Below are 17,520 nucleotides of genomic sequence, written 5' to 3'. Positions count from 1 at the left end.
CCCATTCTTCAGAGGCTAATTTGGCAATTGGGTCCGGCACCGGGATGTAGTGTTCAGTAGGTGCAGGGGATTTGAGGACCTTGGCCCCTTTGATAGCTGACGAAGTTGGAGGCGCAGTCTGGAGACCAAGGGTATTAACTACCCTGCGTGCTAGCGGCTGATAGTCTGAGGTATTAAACAAGCGATACGATGTATCCTCCTCATGATCTGAGTAGTTGCTCCAGTCGTCTCCTTCAACATGGTCATTGAAAGTTGACTCCTCCGCATACGAGGCTTCGTCCGTACATCTGCCTCTGGCTACATCAAAGGGATCTGGTGAGCAGGAAGAATGAGCTTCATGGCACGCACGTTGGTCCATATTGAGTGGAGGTATGGCAGGAACTTGTGGTAGTGACTGCATTTGGGTGAAAAATGCCAGCATGGCTTGAAGTTGGGAGAGGAAATCAGGAGACAGCTGCAGACCGGATGTGGCAGATGTATGTGCCTGAGGAACTATTGGAACAGATGTTTGGGGCGGTAAAACGGAGGGAGGTTCATTAGGCGAACACTGAGCGGGAAAACCAACAAACTGTTCCTCGTCAGAGGCATCAGCAGGGGAATGGAGAATATTGCTTATGTGTGCCTGTGCTGTGGTAGTGGTTGGCATAGAGACATAACGTGGGCGCTTTGGTTTACTATGGCTGGAAAGATGTTTTGTCTTAGCCAGTGCTTTGGCATGTCTGGTCTTAGTCGTGTTAGGATGTTGTGGCTTGGCTGATTGTGGCATGCCTGGCTGATCTGGCACCATATGGGTTGATGGCGACATGCCTGGCTGTTCTGCCATCTTATATTAACTTGGGTGCAGTACACTGCCACGGAGGGGGCAGGATGTAAAGACCCGAACTGGCACAGCGTACGACCACGGAGGGGGTAGAATACACTGGCAGATGGCTCAGTGCACTGCCACAGAGGGGGCAGAATGCACTGAGGTATCAGCGTTAATATAATATAGGCTGTTTTAGAGTTGGCACACTCAGATTAGTGCTGTAGGCTGGTTTTCAGGCTTGGTTCACGGCCCCAGAGGGGGCAGGATATACCAATATAAATCAGATTTAGTACAAGTCAGCCACTAAGAGTAACGCTCCAGCCTTGATAATACAATCCAGCCACTAGGATTAAAGCTCCAGCCTTGATAATACAATCCAGCCCACTAGGATTGGAGCTCCAGCCTTGATAATATAATCCAGCCACTATGATTACAGCCACAGTAAAATTGTGTGTAAGTCAGTCCTGTGTAAGTCTGTCTGCAGCACGTATACAACACACATATGGATAAATAGCCTGCAGGGGAGGTATCCGATGGTTAATAAAGGGTAACAAAAAAGGCGGGAAATTTGAATTCAAAAAATGGCGCCCGGAAAAAAGAGCGCGGAGAGAGAAGGAGCAATGGCGGCCGTCTGGAAGCGAACTGGGGGAAGGGCTGCCCAGCACAGTCTCGCAGGAGGAGCCGCGGGGCCGAAAGCCGCACTAGCGGCTCTAAAAAACCCCCAGGAGGGAAGAGACAGTAGGGGAAATGCGGCAGCCACCGCAGAGGGAGCCGCTGTCGCCGTCTGCAAAGCCCTTCGCGGTGGGGTGAGCTGAGGTAAAAGCGCTAATGAGGGAGCCGCAGACAGTCTCGCAGGTTAATGAAAGAGCTGCAGCCGCAGGTTTCAGTGGGGCGAGAACGGACCCGGGCAGGCTAAAACGGGTGACGGGGTAACGGCGGGAGCCGCAGCCGCAAACTCCCGCTGAGATCAGAAAAACCGCAGCCGCGGTCTTCCGAGAGTGTCACGGAGCGCGGGGAAAAGGGAGCCCAGAAAGACAAGCCGCTAGAAGGGAATTGTAGCCGCAAGTTCCCAGGGGAAGCGCAGAGCCCAAGAGAGAAAGAAAAACGAAAGGACGAGGAGGATCCGCAGCCGCGGTCTCTCTAGGGGTGGGGAGTAATCCAATAGGGGAAACAAACTGCCCGGGCAAGGGAAAAAGGTTCCCCAAGAGAAGTCCCCAAAATCGGATACAGTTAAAAGCAGTTAAACACAAGACAGAGGGAAGGAGGACACTTGGAGACACACAGGAGACAATACCTCCGCCCTGTCAAACAAACACACAAACAAAACACCAAAAGAACTTAGCTAAACGCTACGCTATATAGATCTCAATCTTGTTCGTACGAAAGGCAAGAATGAACTGGAGAGTGGGAGGGGCCTGACGCCCCTAGTCTTGACTTCAAAGACATTCTTGCCTTCGCACGATAGGTGGAGCTAAAACCGTTGTGATGGCCGGACTCATAGGGAAAATATGAAAAATGATTAAAAACTACTTTTAACTCAATTTGATCAAACAACCATATTTACAATTAGTGAGTTAAAATTGAAGTTTTACTTTCAGAATGAATGCCACACTGGCATACCAGTTCAACAATTTCTTAGGCAAAGAAACTTCAACGTACACAAAAAGCTGCCTACCAGCAAAGGCTCTTGCTCATTTCAACAGATCAAGATGTGCATTATTCTGAGAATATATATTTGTCCTATTGTTAAAAATTTCTTATCCACATTCAGAAGAGCTCTATGTGGACATCAGAACACTCAGAGAGCTCTGTATCAGGGCAAGTGGATCACAGTCCACCAGAACTAACTGAAATTAAAAGAAGATGTAAAGCTTGCACAGGAGTTATTTTGGTGGACTCTGTTTCATTTACGTGCAGGCAGCTAGATTTGCTGTATCGAAGATATTGCTTGCTCTATTTCAAAATAATATGAATTATTTCCAAGTGTCAGACATCAGTATCAGTCATCAATTAGTTATTCAATAGCAAGAGGAAAAAGAATCTCCATTATAATTATTCTAGTTTTCACAATAATGTATTATAAAATTGGCTGGAAACTGGAAAGATTGAAAGTGACTCCTGAGTGGTTGATATGAGTATGACATCACAGTGTTTCTCCATCTACTGCTAGAGAGATTGATAATACTGACATGGACCCTCAATGCCTATTCTACTACCACACTTTGCAGGGACCAAATACCCTTCTCCCCACAGTACCCACACAATAGCATAGAAGAGATATTTGGTCTTGCCATGAGACCATGTCAAAAGATGGTATCAGGTGGGTGGCTAGCTCCACCTAGCAGTTGAAGGCAAAAGAGCACTGTTGAACTTTTATTACAGGTACTTCCTGGTCTGTGCCTGTTCTTGCCTCAGTTCTCAATGACAAGCCAATAAATGAGTAAGAAAGGAAAGAAATCACACAAATAGTACAAGACAACAGTGCAGTAGGGCCCCACTCATATGGAGGGTACATTCCAGATCCCCGCCTAAAAGTGAAACCCACTAAAAAGCAGAACTCCTTCAATAAAATGGCGCCTGACACCCGAAAAATACCATAAAAGCAGAACAAACGCTGTATGCATGGGGCCTTACTCTAATTTTAGCCGCCATATTAGTGGAACACTGAAAAGTTGGCCACCGAAAAACAGAGCCCTACTGTACTCATTCACTCTCTGCCAAACGCCTATTCGCAATCATAGTGGCAGCCCATAACTCCCAAGGGAGTGGCCCTGATATCTTTTGACATGCACAGAGAAGACCGATTTCATGGTAAGACCAAATGTCTTTTCTCCTGTGCATGTAAAAGATGATATCAGGTGGAACATATCAAAGTGAACCCATGTAGGGTGGGAATATTGCTGGGCTGAAAATACTAGTGGTCTGAGAGAACGTGCTATAGCACTCTCCTCCCAAAAGCTGCCTCAGCTGATGTATAGGAATCTATTTATTTATCTTATTATTTTATTTTTACCCCGTCCTTCCTTCCAGCAGGAGCCCAGGGCGGCAAACAGAAACACAAAAAACACTTTAAAACATCATAAAAAGACCTTAAAATACATTAAAACAAAACAACGTTAAAAACATTAAAAAAAACCTTTTAAAACATCTTTTAAAAAAGGGGTTAAAGATATTAAAAGACATATCTTGTAATCTATCTTGTAATGTTTAATGAAAGTATTAGGAGTGGCCCACGTGGCTGCCCTACAAATCTCTATCAGAGGGGCATTGGAAGAAAACGCCACTGACGTGGCCATCACCCTTGTGGAGTAAGCAGCTATTCCAGCTGGACGGGCCAGTCTTAGCGAGGTATATGCCAAGGAAATACATGCTTTGATCCACCTAGCTAGTGTAGAAGTGGAAACCTTATTCCCAAGAGATGCTGGCTGAAAGGATACAAACAATCTGTTTTTCGAATTGCCTTTGTCTTAGAAATATACACCTTAAGGGCTCTCCTCGTGTCAAGTGAATGCCAAGCCTTCTCTGTGGGGTGAACAGGATTAGAAGAGAAGGATGGCAGTACCAGTTCTTGTTGGCAGTGAAAGGTAGACAGAACTTTGGGACGAAAGGAGGGAACCGTGCACAGGACTACTCTATCCTTATGGAACACACAAAAACTCTTGTGCACAGATAGGGCATTCAACTCAGACACTCTACAGGCCGAAGTGATGGCCACAAGAAACAAGACCTTAAAGGATATCAGATGGAGAGAAACTTGAGTTAAAGGTTCAAAAGGAGGTTTCTGAGGGGCTGTTAACACTTTGTGCCGGTCCCAGGTTGGGTAGCGACGAACTGTAGGTGGCGCTGATATAGTTGCTCCCCTGATAAAACGTTTGATAAAAGGATGAGATCCGAGTGGGTTGTCCAGAGATCTGGAGAGAATCGACAATAATGCCGAAGCCTGGTGCCTCAGGGTGTTTGGTCTGAGGCCCAATGATAAGCCATCTTGTAAGAAAGATAGTATCTTGTTGATACCCACTTTCCTTGTGGGAATTCCTTTTCTCTGTGACCATGCTGAGAAGATCTTCCATGTGCCCTCATATATTCTGATGGTGGATGGGCATCTAGATGCCATCATGGTTTCCAGTACTTGGGGAGGGATGCCTGTCTTTAACAGTTGCTTCCTCTCAAACTACACCAATGAAGCACCAACCACCCCAAGTCTGGATGAAGAAGCTGTCCTTGAGAGACCAAGTCTTCCCTTAAGGGAATTTGCCACGGAGGTTCCACCAACACCTTGAGGAGATCTGGGAGCCAAGGTCTCCTCAGCCGTCAGGGGGCTACTAGTAGAACTATCGCCCTTTCGGCCTGGTTCTTTTGGATGACCCGGGAAATGATCAGCAGTGGTGGAAAGGCATACAATCAGCCTGGAGGCCACCAGGATGTCAAGGCATCTATCCCTTCCACCTCTGATGCTGCATACCTGGAGAAGAATCACATTACCTGTCAGTTGCAACTGGTGGCAAACAGATCCACCTGCACTCTGCAGAAGTGTGTCACTATCTGTTGAAAGGCCCTCGGGTGAAGCTTGCATTCTCCCCAATTCAGTTTCTCCCGACTAAGCCAGTCTGCCTGAATGTTGTCCTCTTCCTTGAGGTATTCTGCTGAAATCGAGTCCACATTCTTCTCTGCCCACTGGAAGAGGAGAGAAGCTTCCTTCTGGAGATGGCAGGAGCATGTGCCCCCTTGACAGTTTAAATAAGATTTGGCTGACACATTGTCTGTTCTGACAAGCACCACCCCCAACTGTCTGAACTCCGCGGTGTCTGAGAGCCAGACGGATTGCTCAAAGTTCCAGGAGATTGATCAGCAGCCTGGATTCCTGTGGCATCCATCTGTCCTGAACCATCTGGCCGTTGCAGATATCTCCCCAGCCTGTTAGGCTGGCATCCGATGTGATCAAGGTTCGAGGGGGATCCTGGAATAGTACTCCTCTCAACAGGTTGTGTTCATGAGCTCACCATAGCAGCGACTGATAAACCATCAGTGACAGTGCCACTCTGCGGTGGCGTCTGGATGCTATATCGCTTTGGAAGGGTAGAAGCACCCACTGGAGTGCACGAGAGTGAGGACGTGCCCAAGGCATAGTTTGGAAGGTGGAAACCATCAACCCTAGAAGTGCCGCCAATTGCATAATATCTGCTGAATCGGAAGACAGGACCTTTGACACTACCTTGTGTATCTTGTTTATTCTTTCTTGGGACAACTTTAAGATTCCCTTCTGCAAGTCTATGGTGGCCCCCAGATGTATTATGCATCAAGACAGAAGCAGCTAACTCTTGATCTTGTTGATCAGGAAGCCGTGATCCTCCAGTCAGGCCAAGGTGACATGGAGGTCCTCCCAGGCCTTGTGCAATGATGGGAAACAAATTAGGAAGTCATCCAAGTAGGGGAAGACATGAACTCCCTGACTCCTGAGATGTGCCACCAGGGCTACCACGATTTTTGTGAACACCCTGGGGGCAAATGACAGGCCAAATGGCATAGCCCTGTATTGAAAATGGGCTTGTTCAACCGCGAACGTGAGGCAGCATCTGTGTCACGGAAAGATAGGAATGTGGAGGTAGGCTTCCTTGAGATCAATTGAAGAGAAAAAGTCTCCCTTTCTGAGGGCTTCCTTGATAGACAGCAAGGTGTCTGTGTGAAACCTGCAGTACTTTATGTATTCGTTCTGGTTCTTTAGATTGAGTACTGCCTTGAATGATCCATCTTTTTTCGCAATGGTGAAGAATAGTGAGTAGTTTCCCAAAAATCTCTCCCCTGCTGGGACAGCTTTTATAGCCACGATCTGAATCAGATGGGAAACCACCTGCAAGACTCTTTCCCTCTTGCCCAGAGATGCTGATAGGGGAGAAGGCATGAATCTTGCCAGAGAGATGGAAGTGAACCCCAACTTTAGGCCATACCGAAGGGTGTGTAGCACCCATTGATCTGATGAGGTCTCCTTCCACTGGTGTGCAAAGCGTTGGAGACGGGCCCCCACAGGCAGGAAGTTAGTGTCAGAACTGATTCTTGTTTCCCAACGACTGGGACCCAAATCCAGAGCGATTGGGAAAGTGTTGTTGTGTTTTAGGCTGGTTGCGTTGTCTGTTCCAGAAGGGACGGCTGGAGTGGGTGCCTTTCGCTCTTCCATATGTCCTAGAGCCCCGAAAGAACTGTGACAATAGGTAAGGGTGGAATGAACATCGAAAGGACCTTTTGTCGTCCCTTTTCCTGGAGAAAGGCATAGCCTTTTTCTTTTCCTTAGATTCCAAGACATTTGCTAAGGCATCATCCCCAAACAACTTGCCTCCCAGGTATGGCTCTGAGGTAAGATTTGAGCGGGCTGTGATGTCAGCCTCCCAATGGTGTAGCCATAGGGTTCTTCGTGTGAAGACACCTGCCGCCAAAGATCTTGCTGCAAACTGCATGGCATCCATGGGCGCATCTGCCATGATTATTGCTGGGAGACTTTCAGCAGAGACATGCGGACTCGGTCCGCGTCCTGATGTGGGCCATCTAGCAGGTCCTCCAACCAAAGAAGGGAGGCTCGAGCAAACACAGAGGATGCTGCTGCTGCCCTGATTAAGAGTGCACTAGCCTCGTGGATCCTCCTGAGCCCTGATCCATTTTGCGCTCTGTGGCATCTTTAAGGTGAGCATCTGAGTCTTTAGGATTCAAAGATGGATTCAGCAAATTTACATTGAGAGCAACTATCAGCAAGACTTTCAGTTGGTTCATGATGTGTTGCTCCAGCGTATAATATTTTTTGGCAATTGAGACTGATTTCTTGAATTACAATGGAATCTCAAACTCCGACTTGAACACTTTGGGAAGAAGAAGGGAGTTTCAGAAATCTAGACTGGGGTTTCGGATCTGGACACACCGCTGAAACCCTTGATGTCGAAGGGACAGGAGAATCCTCCATAGAGGTGAAGGTAAGGGCTTCCATCACCTTGCACAGGAGTGGGAGGAAGTGTGGTTCCTGAAAAATCCTAGTGGTTGAAACCTCTTCAGATTCATAATCCCCACTACATTCTTCTTTGTCCAGGATCATTAAATCATTGTTTGGGTCGACATGTGCATCCTCCGGAGGTTGAAAGTGCCTGCCTTGAACCGTAGAATATGGATCTGGAGATGCATGGTTCAGTGGTGGACGCGTATTCATAGATGTGCGGCCTGTAGTGTGGCCCTGCATCGTCTACACCCTAGATGGTACCTGAGGGGGTGCAGACGCTGATCCGACCTGTGGTAGTGCTTGTGCAGAGAGAGATGATGTAGGTAGATCCCTTGCTAGATCCATTAAGAGAGAATCCCTGAGCTGTTCCTTCAGCTGTTGTAGTGAATGAGCTGAGAGTTGCAGCTGAATAGGCTGAGCTTGAGGGCCAGATGGTTGCAGCCTTCCCCCCCCGCCTCCTGGAACTGTTGAAAAAGTACTGGTTCCTCCATGAACCCAGTAAATACTTCAGGAGAGGAGCTGGTAGAAAAAATGGAGTCCAAAGGAGAGTGAGGCTGATTGCCTTCTTCTTCAGACAGACATTCTTGATCCCTCTGTGTTCTGCAGGTAGCAGAGTGGGAGGTATTCCCAGTGGCTCCTGCCTGCTGATCAAGGCCTTGCCTCCTCCCGGCCATTTTGCTGATACTAGGCACCGTACCTTCCAGAGCCACCCTGCCTGCCATAATCTGTGCCTCAGCCACCTCATGCCTGACAGCAGAGGGGTGGCCATCACTGCCCCTGACTGTGCCACCAAACATGAGATGGCCCTGAGGCCTGCCTAAGTACAGGCGCCTATGCTGCATCTGAAGCTGGAGGGGGGAGCAGTTTCAGTTTCTTGGTGGAGTTATCCATTTTGCAGGTTGCTTTCTCCATGGGAGCAACGCACTGCAGGTGTTACAGGGCCAAAGGGAGTCAGAGGTATAACAGGTAAAGATGCTGGGGGGGCAGATGCCGCCCCTTCACCTGATGACATTGCCATGGCCCTTTAAGGTGGAAGCGAGGGCTGGCCCAGCGGGCAAGGTAAAATGCAGTCCCATGTCTGATGGCTGCCCATCATGTTGCTGGGTTGCTGACTTGGAAGGAGAGGGAACAGGCCGCTGTATTAGTGGCTACTGCCTATCACATCTTGCCTAGATGGGAGCGCGGGAAGTGGCCAGCTGCAGGAGGAAGGCCGATGGAGCCACGGCTCAGTCTGGGTGAAAGGCCACCTGCGGGGGAGGGCGCAGAGATCATTGAGCCGGCAGTTGCAGAGGGCTTCTAAAGTATGGAGTGGGCTGCAGGTTGGCGGGGGGACTAGAGGAGGCCACAAACTGCTGGCTTTGAGGTAGAGAGGGGGAAGCCCTCACTGGCAGCTCCATACCACAGAGAAAATCTCAGGGAGCAAACCAAACACGAAACCTTTTTGTTTGTTTGTTTTTAAACTGGGAAAACTTAAAGGTTAGCAACAACAAACACTAATAATAGAAGAAAAGGAAGAGAAAACACACAATAGGAATACACAATACAGGCCTGAACCAACGAAGCAGAGAGGATTCAACCGTGCTTGGTGAAGGCAAAAGGGAACTGAGGCAAGAACAGGCACAGACCAGGAAGTACCTGCAATAAAAGTTCAGCACTGCTCTTTTGCCTTCAGCCGCTAGGTGGAGCTAGTTACCCACCTGATATTATCTTTTATGAAAAATATATATTATTAACCTGTTGAGCTGATAAATACTACTTTTCTACAGGCAATCAGTTTTATCCTAATTTGACAGTTAAGACTGCAACCATATTAATAGAAATCAGTTCTGAGTAAACATAGATGGCTCTTGTGCTCAGGTCTTGCTTGGAGGCTTCCCACAGGCATCTGGTTGGCCACTGTGAGAACAGGATGCTGGACTAGATGGGTCATTTCCCCATCTTAAGCATAGGAAGCTGCCTTATACTGAGTAAGGCCACTGGTTCATCTAGCTCAGTATTATCTACAATGACTGGCAGTGGCTCTCCAAGATTTCAGTCTAGGGTCTCACCCAGCCCTACCTGGAGATGCTGGGGATTGAACTTGGAACCTTTTGCATGCAAAGCAGATGACCACTGAGATATGGTCTTCTACCTTTGCTAGACATAGCAGCTCTTGTTTGTGCTTCCTGTCCACTGCTCACAAACATGAAAACATGGTGAACATATAGACACCACCCTAAGAAAGCCGCCCCGCTTCCTAGACTGAACATCTGTAGCCTGACATCACCAGATCAAAGAGTTGAGATTCTAGGGCAGATGATACCATTTCTCTTTAGAAATAAAGAAATAATTATCCAACTTGAAGGATCACTATCTGCAACCTTTTTTATTGTAATGAGAGTGCCCCAAGATAAGAATGGGATTCCCAGGGCTCAGCCAGCAAGTAGAATGAGCTTCAGTTCATCCATCACCTCCCTCCCCTCACAGTTAAGAGGCAGCCCTTCTCTGCAAACCATCCAGGGGGTTCCCTCTGCAACTAGGGACTAGCATGAATATCTATCTTCCGTTACCTTCACTCATTTCCAACAATCTATCCCTTCTGGAAGTATAACCCACCAAAAGTATACCCCTCCTACATATCCCTATGGATGCTGGGGAAGTGGGGAGAGTTCTCCCTTCCACTTCTCATTCTTAAAGTCCTGCTGTATCAAAATGAGATTTTGTGGCTTACAAAGATGGCTGGAGATTCAGAGTGAGCCCAGCCCAGTATCAGAGGCTTCATTAGCAGTAGCTGGAGAAACAGATGTGCAGTCGTAATCATGTCATCTAATAGGGAATGCAGAAGCTTTATGGCAGCCAGGTGAGTTGATACCACTAATTGCAAATTCAGGGAATCTTCCAAATCCTTGTAAGAACAGAATTTAACACACACACATATAGCACTGTGTCATAATAACCCAGGGCATAGAAAACTTGAGTTCACAGAAGCATGCTTTCATCAGTACTTTCTAGTCCTATGATATCTTCAGACTGAAAAAGGCAAATGACAAGGTTTCTCCTTGGTTCAGCACATTCCTTTGTGCTACCAACAGGGGGCTGCAGAACAGTTTGAGTTCTGTTTAAGTCAATGAGGCTCATAAATGTGCATTCTACACATAAGACATCAATTTGGCCTACAACATGCACTGATAGTAAAAATCCTCCTAGCTGATTAATATTTATAGGTTTGCTTGCTTAAAAGGAGTATGGGAGTTTGCTTAAGAGGCGTGTGTGTCCGTGCTTGTTTGCTTGCTTGCTTAAAAGGGGTGTATGTGTGAGAAAGATTAACACATCAATGCTGTTTTCATAACCAGCATCAGGACTGAACAGCTGGATGTTGTACAAGTTTTAAAATATTTCTTATAGTTCTGTCACATTATCTATGAAGGGAGATGATCTAATATCACTATAAAATTGAAACTCAGACAAGTGTTCCTCCGTCAAACGTCTTCCAGTGGCTGCAGCCATAGTCTGAGGTGCTGTCAAGTTGAGGATATGTGACAGTGTGAACAGCAATAGGTTGTCATTCATCAGACCTCATCCTAACTAATAGCTCCTGTGCTATCCTATGTAAGAAGGCAAAGCACTTCTGAAAGACACACTAGAGAAACCTAAAGGAACCTCTTTCTCATTCACTGCACTAGAATTCTCATGGTCAGTTTTAATTCCCAAACATCCAAAGGAGAAAAAATATTCTTCTATTACTGTTGGGCATCCATGGGTAGGGAAAAGTCAAACGGCCCAGTGTCAATGGCCGGGGTCTCCCTCCTACCATGGGAAAAAATCACAACTCCCTGAGCAACCTTGCTGTTTATGCTTTATTGGGGACAGGCAGTTACATCACTCCCCACTTCCCTAGCGACGGTCCCAAGGGGGGGGAGAGGCTGAGGCCTCACCCCTCATCCTGTAGCCTTCCAACCCCTCAAGGTCTCTGACAGCCCCTTCTCCCTCTCAGGCTGAAGGCCTCCCCCAGCTTCATTCAGGCTTTCTCTTATATAGGGCTCTGAAGCTCCCTACCAACAGCTGAGTTTCCCCCCAGCTGTTCCTTCTTTGGCTGTCTCCCAGCCCTTCTTCTTCAGCCAGTTCAGTTGACCAGGGATCTGATTCCCAATCCACATAGGGTCGAAGCCAAGGGGGCAGAGGGGCAGTCCCTGGTGGTCCTTCACAATTACCCTCTAAAAACTACCATTAGAAGGTACAGCTAGTGCAAAATGCGGCGGCCAGATTGCTGACAAGGACCAAGCGGTCCGAGCATATAACACCTGTTCTGGCCAGCTTGCACTGGTTGCCAATATGTTTCCGGGCCAGATTCAAAGTGTTGGTATTGACCTATAAAGCCTTATACGGTGCGGGACCACGATACCTGGCGGAACGCCTCTTCCAATATGAACCACCCCGTACACTACGTTCTGCTATGAAGGCCCTCCTCCGGGTTCCAACTCATAGGGAGGCCCGGAGGGTGGTGACAAGATCTAGGGCCTTCTCAGTGGTGGCCCCCGAACTATGGAACAGTCTCCCCGAGGAAGTACGCCTGGCGCCGACTTTGCTCTCTTTTTGGCGCCAGGTCAAAACCTTCCTATTCTCCAAAGCATTTTAAGCTAAACTGATTTATTTTAAAAATGTTATTGTACTTGATTTTTGATTGTATTACTAGTATTATTCTGTTATTTATTGTATTTTTATGCTATTTTATGTTCACCGCCCAGAGAGCTATCGCTAGTCGGGCGGTATATAAATCTAATAAATAATAATAATAAATAAGCATAGAGAGCAGCAGGGCAACTTTTGCCCACAGTTGTTGTCATGTACTGATTAACCAGTACACTTTAATTTCCACTTGTTTCAATGTAGTATTTTGAAAAACCTGAAACTGCCACTTATTTGACACCAGTAATTGCATTACAAATGCATAGCAGTAATCATTTCCAAGGGAAACTTTCACAGTGCATAATTGTAGATTATGATCTTGGTTAAATAAGCACATCTCCAAACTACCATCACAACCTTTCAGCATAGCCACAATATTTTTGTCAAAAAGAAGCTTGCATTTCAAGAAGCAGGAACATTTGTCATCATAATGGAATCACATTACTTCAGAGGTTCTTTACTTACGCAACCCTCAAAGTTTCCAATCGCCAAAGAGAACGAGCATGAATCGACACAGCACCACCTTCATAATGGACTGTTCTGCAACACAAGAGGAATTTTCTGAGTTCCCCAGACCTTTAGGTAATAAATAGTTGATAGTCTTTTTTAGAGACCTGATTTAATTCTTTCAAAGAGAAATTGCTTATCCTGTTGAGCACAACACCCATCTTGCTTTGACCAGAGACAATTGGATAAACAAAGTATTGTGTGTGCGCACCATGCAAAGCAATGGCTTTCAGATTACTTTCAACTGCTGTCCATTGCTAGCCACATGTTGCTTCTTTCCAGTTGATATCCTATTGAAAAATTTGAACACCAAGATATATTACATAATTTAATGGTCTAGCAAACTACCATTACTAGTTAGGCAGTATGACTGGCATGATAAAACAATATTAGTGTCCATTATATATCTCAGAGACATTTGTTTATTCAAATTAATGTTTCAATTATTTCATTCCTTTATTAGATATTCCCCTTCATAACAAAGAAGTACACAAAGATAATTATTGTATAATATATTGCTATATATTAGACATGTTTTATTCCCCTTTCCTTCCAAGGAAAGAGACACTATAATGGCTGCCTTTGCAAGATCCTACCACTAAGGGAAAGGGGAAACTGTGAAACAGTGTGCAATTGAGAGATAAATGAACCAAGAGGAGTCCAAAACCAGTCTGCCAAATGTAACACAAATGTGGGGGGGGGGAGAAGTGAAGAAGGGATTTCTGTACATGCATTCTATTGGACCCTCAAAGGAAATCCTGCTGTGGGGCACAATCAACCAGCTGATTGTGTATATCTCCGTAGGCTGTACTATATTAAGGAAGTTTTCCAAAGACTATTGTAGGCAACAACCAGTATCAGCTAAACCTATGTTGCCATGATTTTGCAGGAGGCCACCTAAAAATAAACTTCAATTACTATTTATTTTGTTGTTAGAATAGTAATAAACCCAGAGGCCTTTAGAGGCCTACATATTTCAGAGACAAAGTCAGCTCCAATAGGGTATATTCATGTTTGTATAACCACTTCTTCCTTATACTGTTAATTCATTTCTCTTAATGCGAACACTTGCCAAGGAGGGTGGCTAATCTTTTTTGTGCCAAGAGCCATGTTGATCCATAGTCAACTCTCCAGGTTGTAAAAATGGGAGTGGCTTTTTTTTATATAAAGTAAAGGACATATTTTGTGGGTCTGCAGGGTGTCACAAAATACTTTTGGGATCATAGCAGGGGGCCTACAAGAGTAGTCAGATATATATACACACAATTTCTTTCAGAGTAGACAAATGGGGGAATAGACAAATTTTGTCATCGTGGCATCACAGCAGGGGGCTTATAGGAACTGTCAAAAATTAAAAATAACAAATTGGGATATTGGAGGCACAAAAACCACTTGGGGGCTATGGGTTAACCACCCCTGTACTAGGTTATGGAACTTGCTAATTTGCTCACTAATATTGTTCAGAATTCAGAATTCACTACAGTCCTAGAAACAACTGAACATTTCCATCGATCTTAAAGCTTCATGTGATTATTCCTTGCCTTTGCACTGAACATATTGTGATACTACTGGGACAGGTGTGTGGGAACCAAACAGATCTAATCAAGTTTCTATTGATTTATTTTGTTCTGGAGAAAAAAATATTTGCATGATGTACGCTGGGAAAATACCATGGCCTGCCAATGGCTAAGCCTCAACAAGGAGGCCAGACCAACAAATCTATTCCATTTAATTGAAATAACAAATTAGTTACATGAGTTAAAAATAGATATGTGTGCATGACATATCCCTAGAGAATTATTAGCTAATATATATTCCTCTAACACTAATTAATAACCATGAGGGAAAAGCTTGTCAGAGAACTGCACAGACTCCAATGCAGATTACTGAACACGTTTTTATTTATCAGTACAGAAGAAAATGACTTGAATAAAAGGCATCCAAGACTAGATGGTTACTTGTACATATGTATGCCCGTCCCATTGAACTGCTCATTGAATGGGTGAGCAGGCAACTGGGTTCATGATTGCAGTCTTGAATGAAATAGCTACAGTGGTCACAAATGCTACTGACCTCAAGCGACATATGTTACTTTTTTGCAACTTACAATTTTTATTTAGGCAATTTGCAGAGAGTAACAACATAGTGTCAATGGTATGCTTGAATTGTAAATCAAGCTGTTTAAATTACTGGATATGGCAAAACATCAGATCCCATCCCACTTCCCTGTATCTTCACAATTGCTGGTCTCACTATACTACAGTGTTCCATAGGCAGAAACACAAAATGAACGGACAAGTTGCTTAGCCCCTTAAAAGAGAACCGCCCTTGGATTCTGTCACTGTACAACTTGCCTCAGTTTTTTTCTTACACAAAACCTTGTGTTATTAAGGGATACTCTCCTGTTTCAGGCCAGGCCCAAGCTGGTGAGGATACAGAGCAGGGCCTATGGGCAGTCCAGAGCCTGGGCACGCAACTAGCAGTTCAGGCAAGGGCATAGGGACTAATACAGTTTAAACATACTTTCAAAAGAACTTCATCAGTTCAACCAGGAAACCGTTCCAAAATGGGATGCAGCAGCCTGTCCTTTGCACCCTTATAAAGATTACAGTACAAAAGCATGTGTACTATAGACTCCAGAGCACCAGAACCACATGGACACAGTATCTGATCATTAAATGTGCCTTGGAAGCATCCTTCCATCATCACAGAGGGCATGGCATTAACCCTAGTAGAAAAAATGCTCTCCTATACTTTGGCACAGATAGCTTGCTGAAAGAAAGGTCACATTCTTTGCTGGAGAAACATTTAGTCCTAGGGCTCTAGGGGAGGAGCAGTTTGACAGGCCAATCATACTCCATCAATATCCAGAATTCTCTGCTTGACTAAAAATTTAGCATGCAAGCTACACAGAACTACACAGTTCTTCAGTAGAAAGGCCAAAGTAAGATCTTTTGTTACAGAGCTTTTTTCCATAGAGAGATGTATGAATCCTTCAATGTCAGATGAACGTATGAATCTGCAGCTTCCTTGTATAGCAATTGGATCCAATAACATATAGCATGGCTCCAAGCCAGGTTTGTTAGTGTGTGCATAGGCCCACCTCCAGATTGCAAACCAAGCCAGCTACACATTTTAGGGCACCATTTGCAAAAAATGAAGACTGGACCCTTTCAATAGATAGATGCAGGTCTGTGATTCACACTACAACTCCACAGAAGAGTTGTGAAATTAGCCTTTAAAATCTCCACTGAGGCAGGAACAAACCTACCACCCTTAGCGAAAAAGAATCGTAAAATTGGTTTTGAGCAAAATTCGACTCTTGCAATTGCAATCTTTACTGGATCTATAAAAATGGATACCCAGGAATCACTGAATCAGCCTTTTCAATCACATGCCCATATATTTTCCAGTTAAATCTGGTTTGTTTCTTAGAAAAAGGCAAGAGTTTAGTCTTGGCATAATTAATAGTTAGTTGGTTAACTCTTTGCTTGTTTTTGTTGAAATATGCTCCAAGAGAAAACTTTTGCCTTATGATTGCAAACCACCTTGGAGATTCCATGTCTGGGACAAAAAGTGCAGGGTATAAATATTTTAATTAACAAAACTGTGTCTTTCACATTAGGAGCTGTAACACATAGTTATCCACTACTATGAACTGAATGGTACAGAATTGTTAGCAAGGGCCAGCTCAATCATTTGGCAGAATGAGACAATTGTCTTAGGAAGTGGGCACAGGGCAGTAGCAAATTGGTGCTCCTGGACCCCACATTTACTTGTCTCGTTACTGCTTGCCTGCTGGCACTGGCCATTCACCTACCTAACAAAGAAAGTCTCTCCACCACTGCCTTCTCCTTGCATCGCCCTGAGAAAGGGTAGGGGTACATTCTCAGAGTGAGGTGGCATCATCATCATCATAATTAAAATGTATAGACCTACAGCATAAAGCCACTGAAGCAGTGCACAAGATAAAACCATAATAAAACACATTCACAAGCTCTAAAAACAATAAAATCAATTCAACAAACTCTAAAAACAATAAAACCATACAACCTCCAAAATAACAAAACAGATCCATCTGATATAAAATTTATATTTCATAAATGACTCAGGAAAGTCTTCCTAAACAAAAATATCTTCTGTAGATACTTAAATATCACCACACTGGGCGCCTGTCCGATTTTAGTTGATTTTTGATTCCAGAGAGCTGGAACTAAGCTCACCTCTGGGGCATATGATACTCTCAGCAGTGCCCCATCTAAGGAGCACAGTTGTTGGGTAGGAATATATTGAGCAAGGTAGTGCCTTAGATATTCTGGTTCCACACTAAAAGGAAATCCTTGAACTGTGCCCAGTAGTATATTGGCAGCCAGGGCAGCTCCTTCAGCAGAGATGTTATATAGGTCCCCCTGTCAACAACCTAACTGAGGCATTCTGCACTAGCTGCAGCTTCCACGTTAAGCCCATGGGAAGTCCCACATAAAACATATTGCAGCAATCCAATCTTGAGGTTTGTTAATTATTTATTTAACAAAATTTACAAACCACTTGATTGTGAAAAACCTCT

At 45.0% G+C, this 17,520-nt stretch overlaps 1 protein-coding gene across 1 annotated transcript in view; it reads right to left on the bottom strand.

Annotated features, from left to right (window-relative positions):
* RYR2 (ryanodine receptor 2) overlaps positions 1 to 17,520 on the bottom strand; it is a 725,812-nt gene that overhangs the window by 504,065 nt on the left and 204,227 nt on the right. The window contains exon 10 of the mRNA XM_061624580.1: positions 12,912 to 12,986. Coding sequence (XP_061480564.1) covers positions 12,912 to 12,986 — 75 coding nt within the window. The remainder of the gene's footprint in view (positions 1 to 12,911; positions 12,987 to 17,520) is intronic.

The sequence above is a fragment of the Rhineura floridana genome, chromosome 4 (genome assembly GCF_030035675.1).
Source record: "Rhineura floridana isolate rRhiFlo1 chromosome 4, rRhiFlo1.hap2, whole genome shotgun sequence".
NCBI classification, from domain to species: domain Eukaryota; kingdom Metazoa; phylum Chordata; class Lepidosauria; order Squamata; family Rhineuridae; genus Rhineura; species Rhineura floridana.
This window is presented reverse-complemented; position numbering and strand designations above follow the sequence as displayed.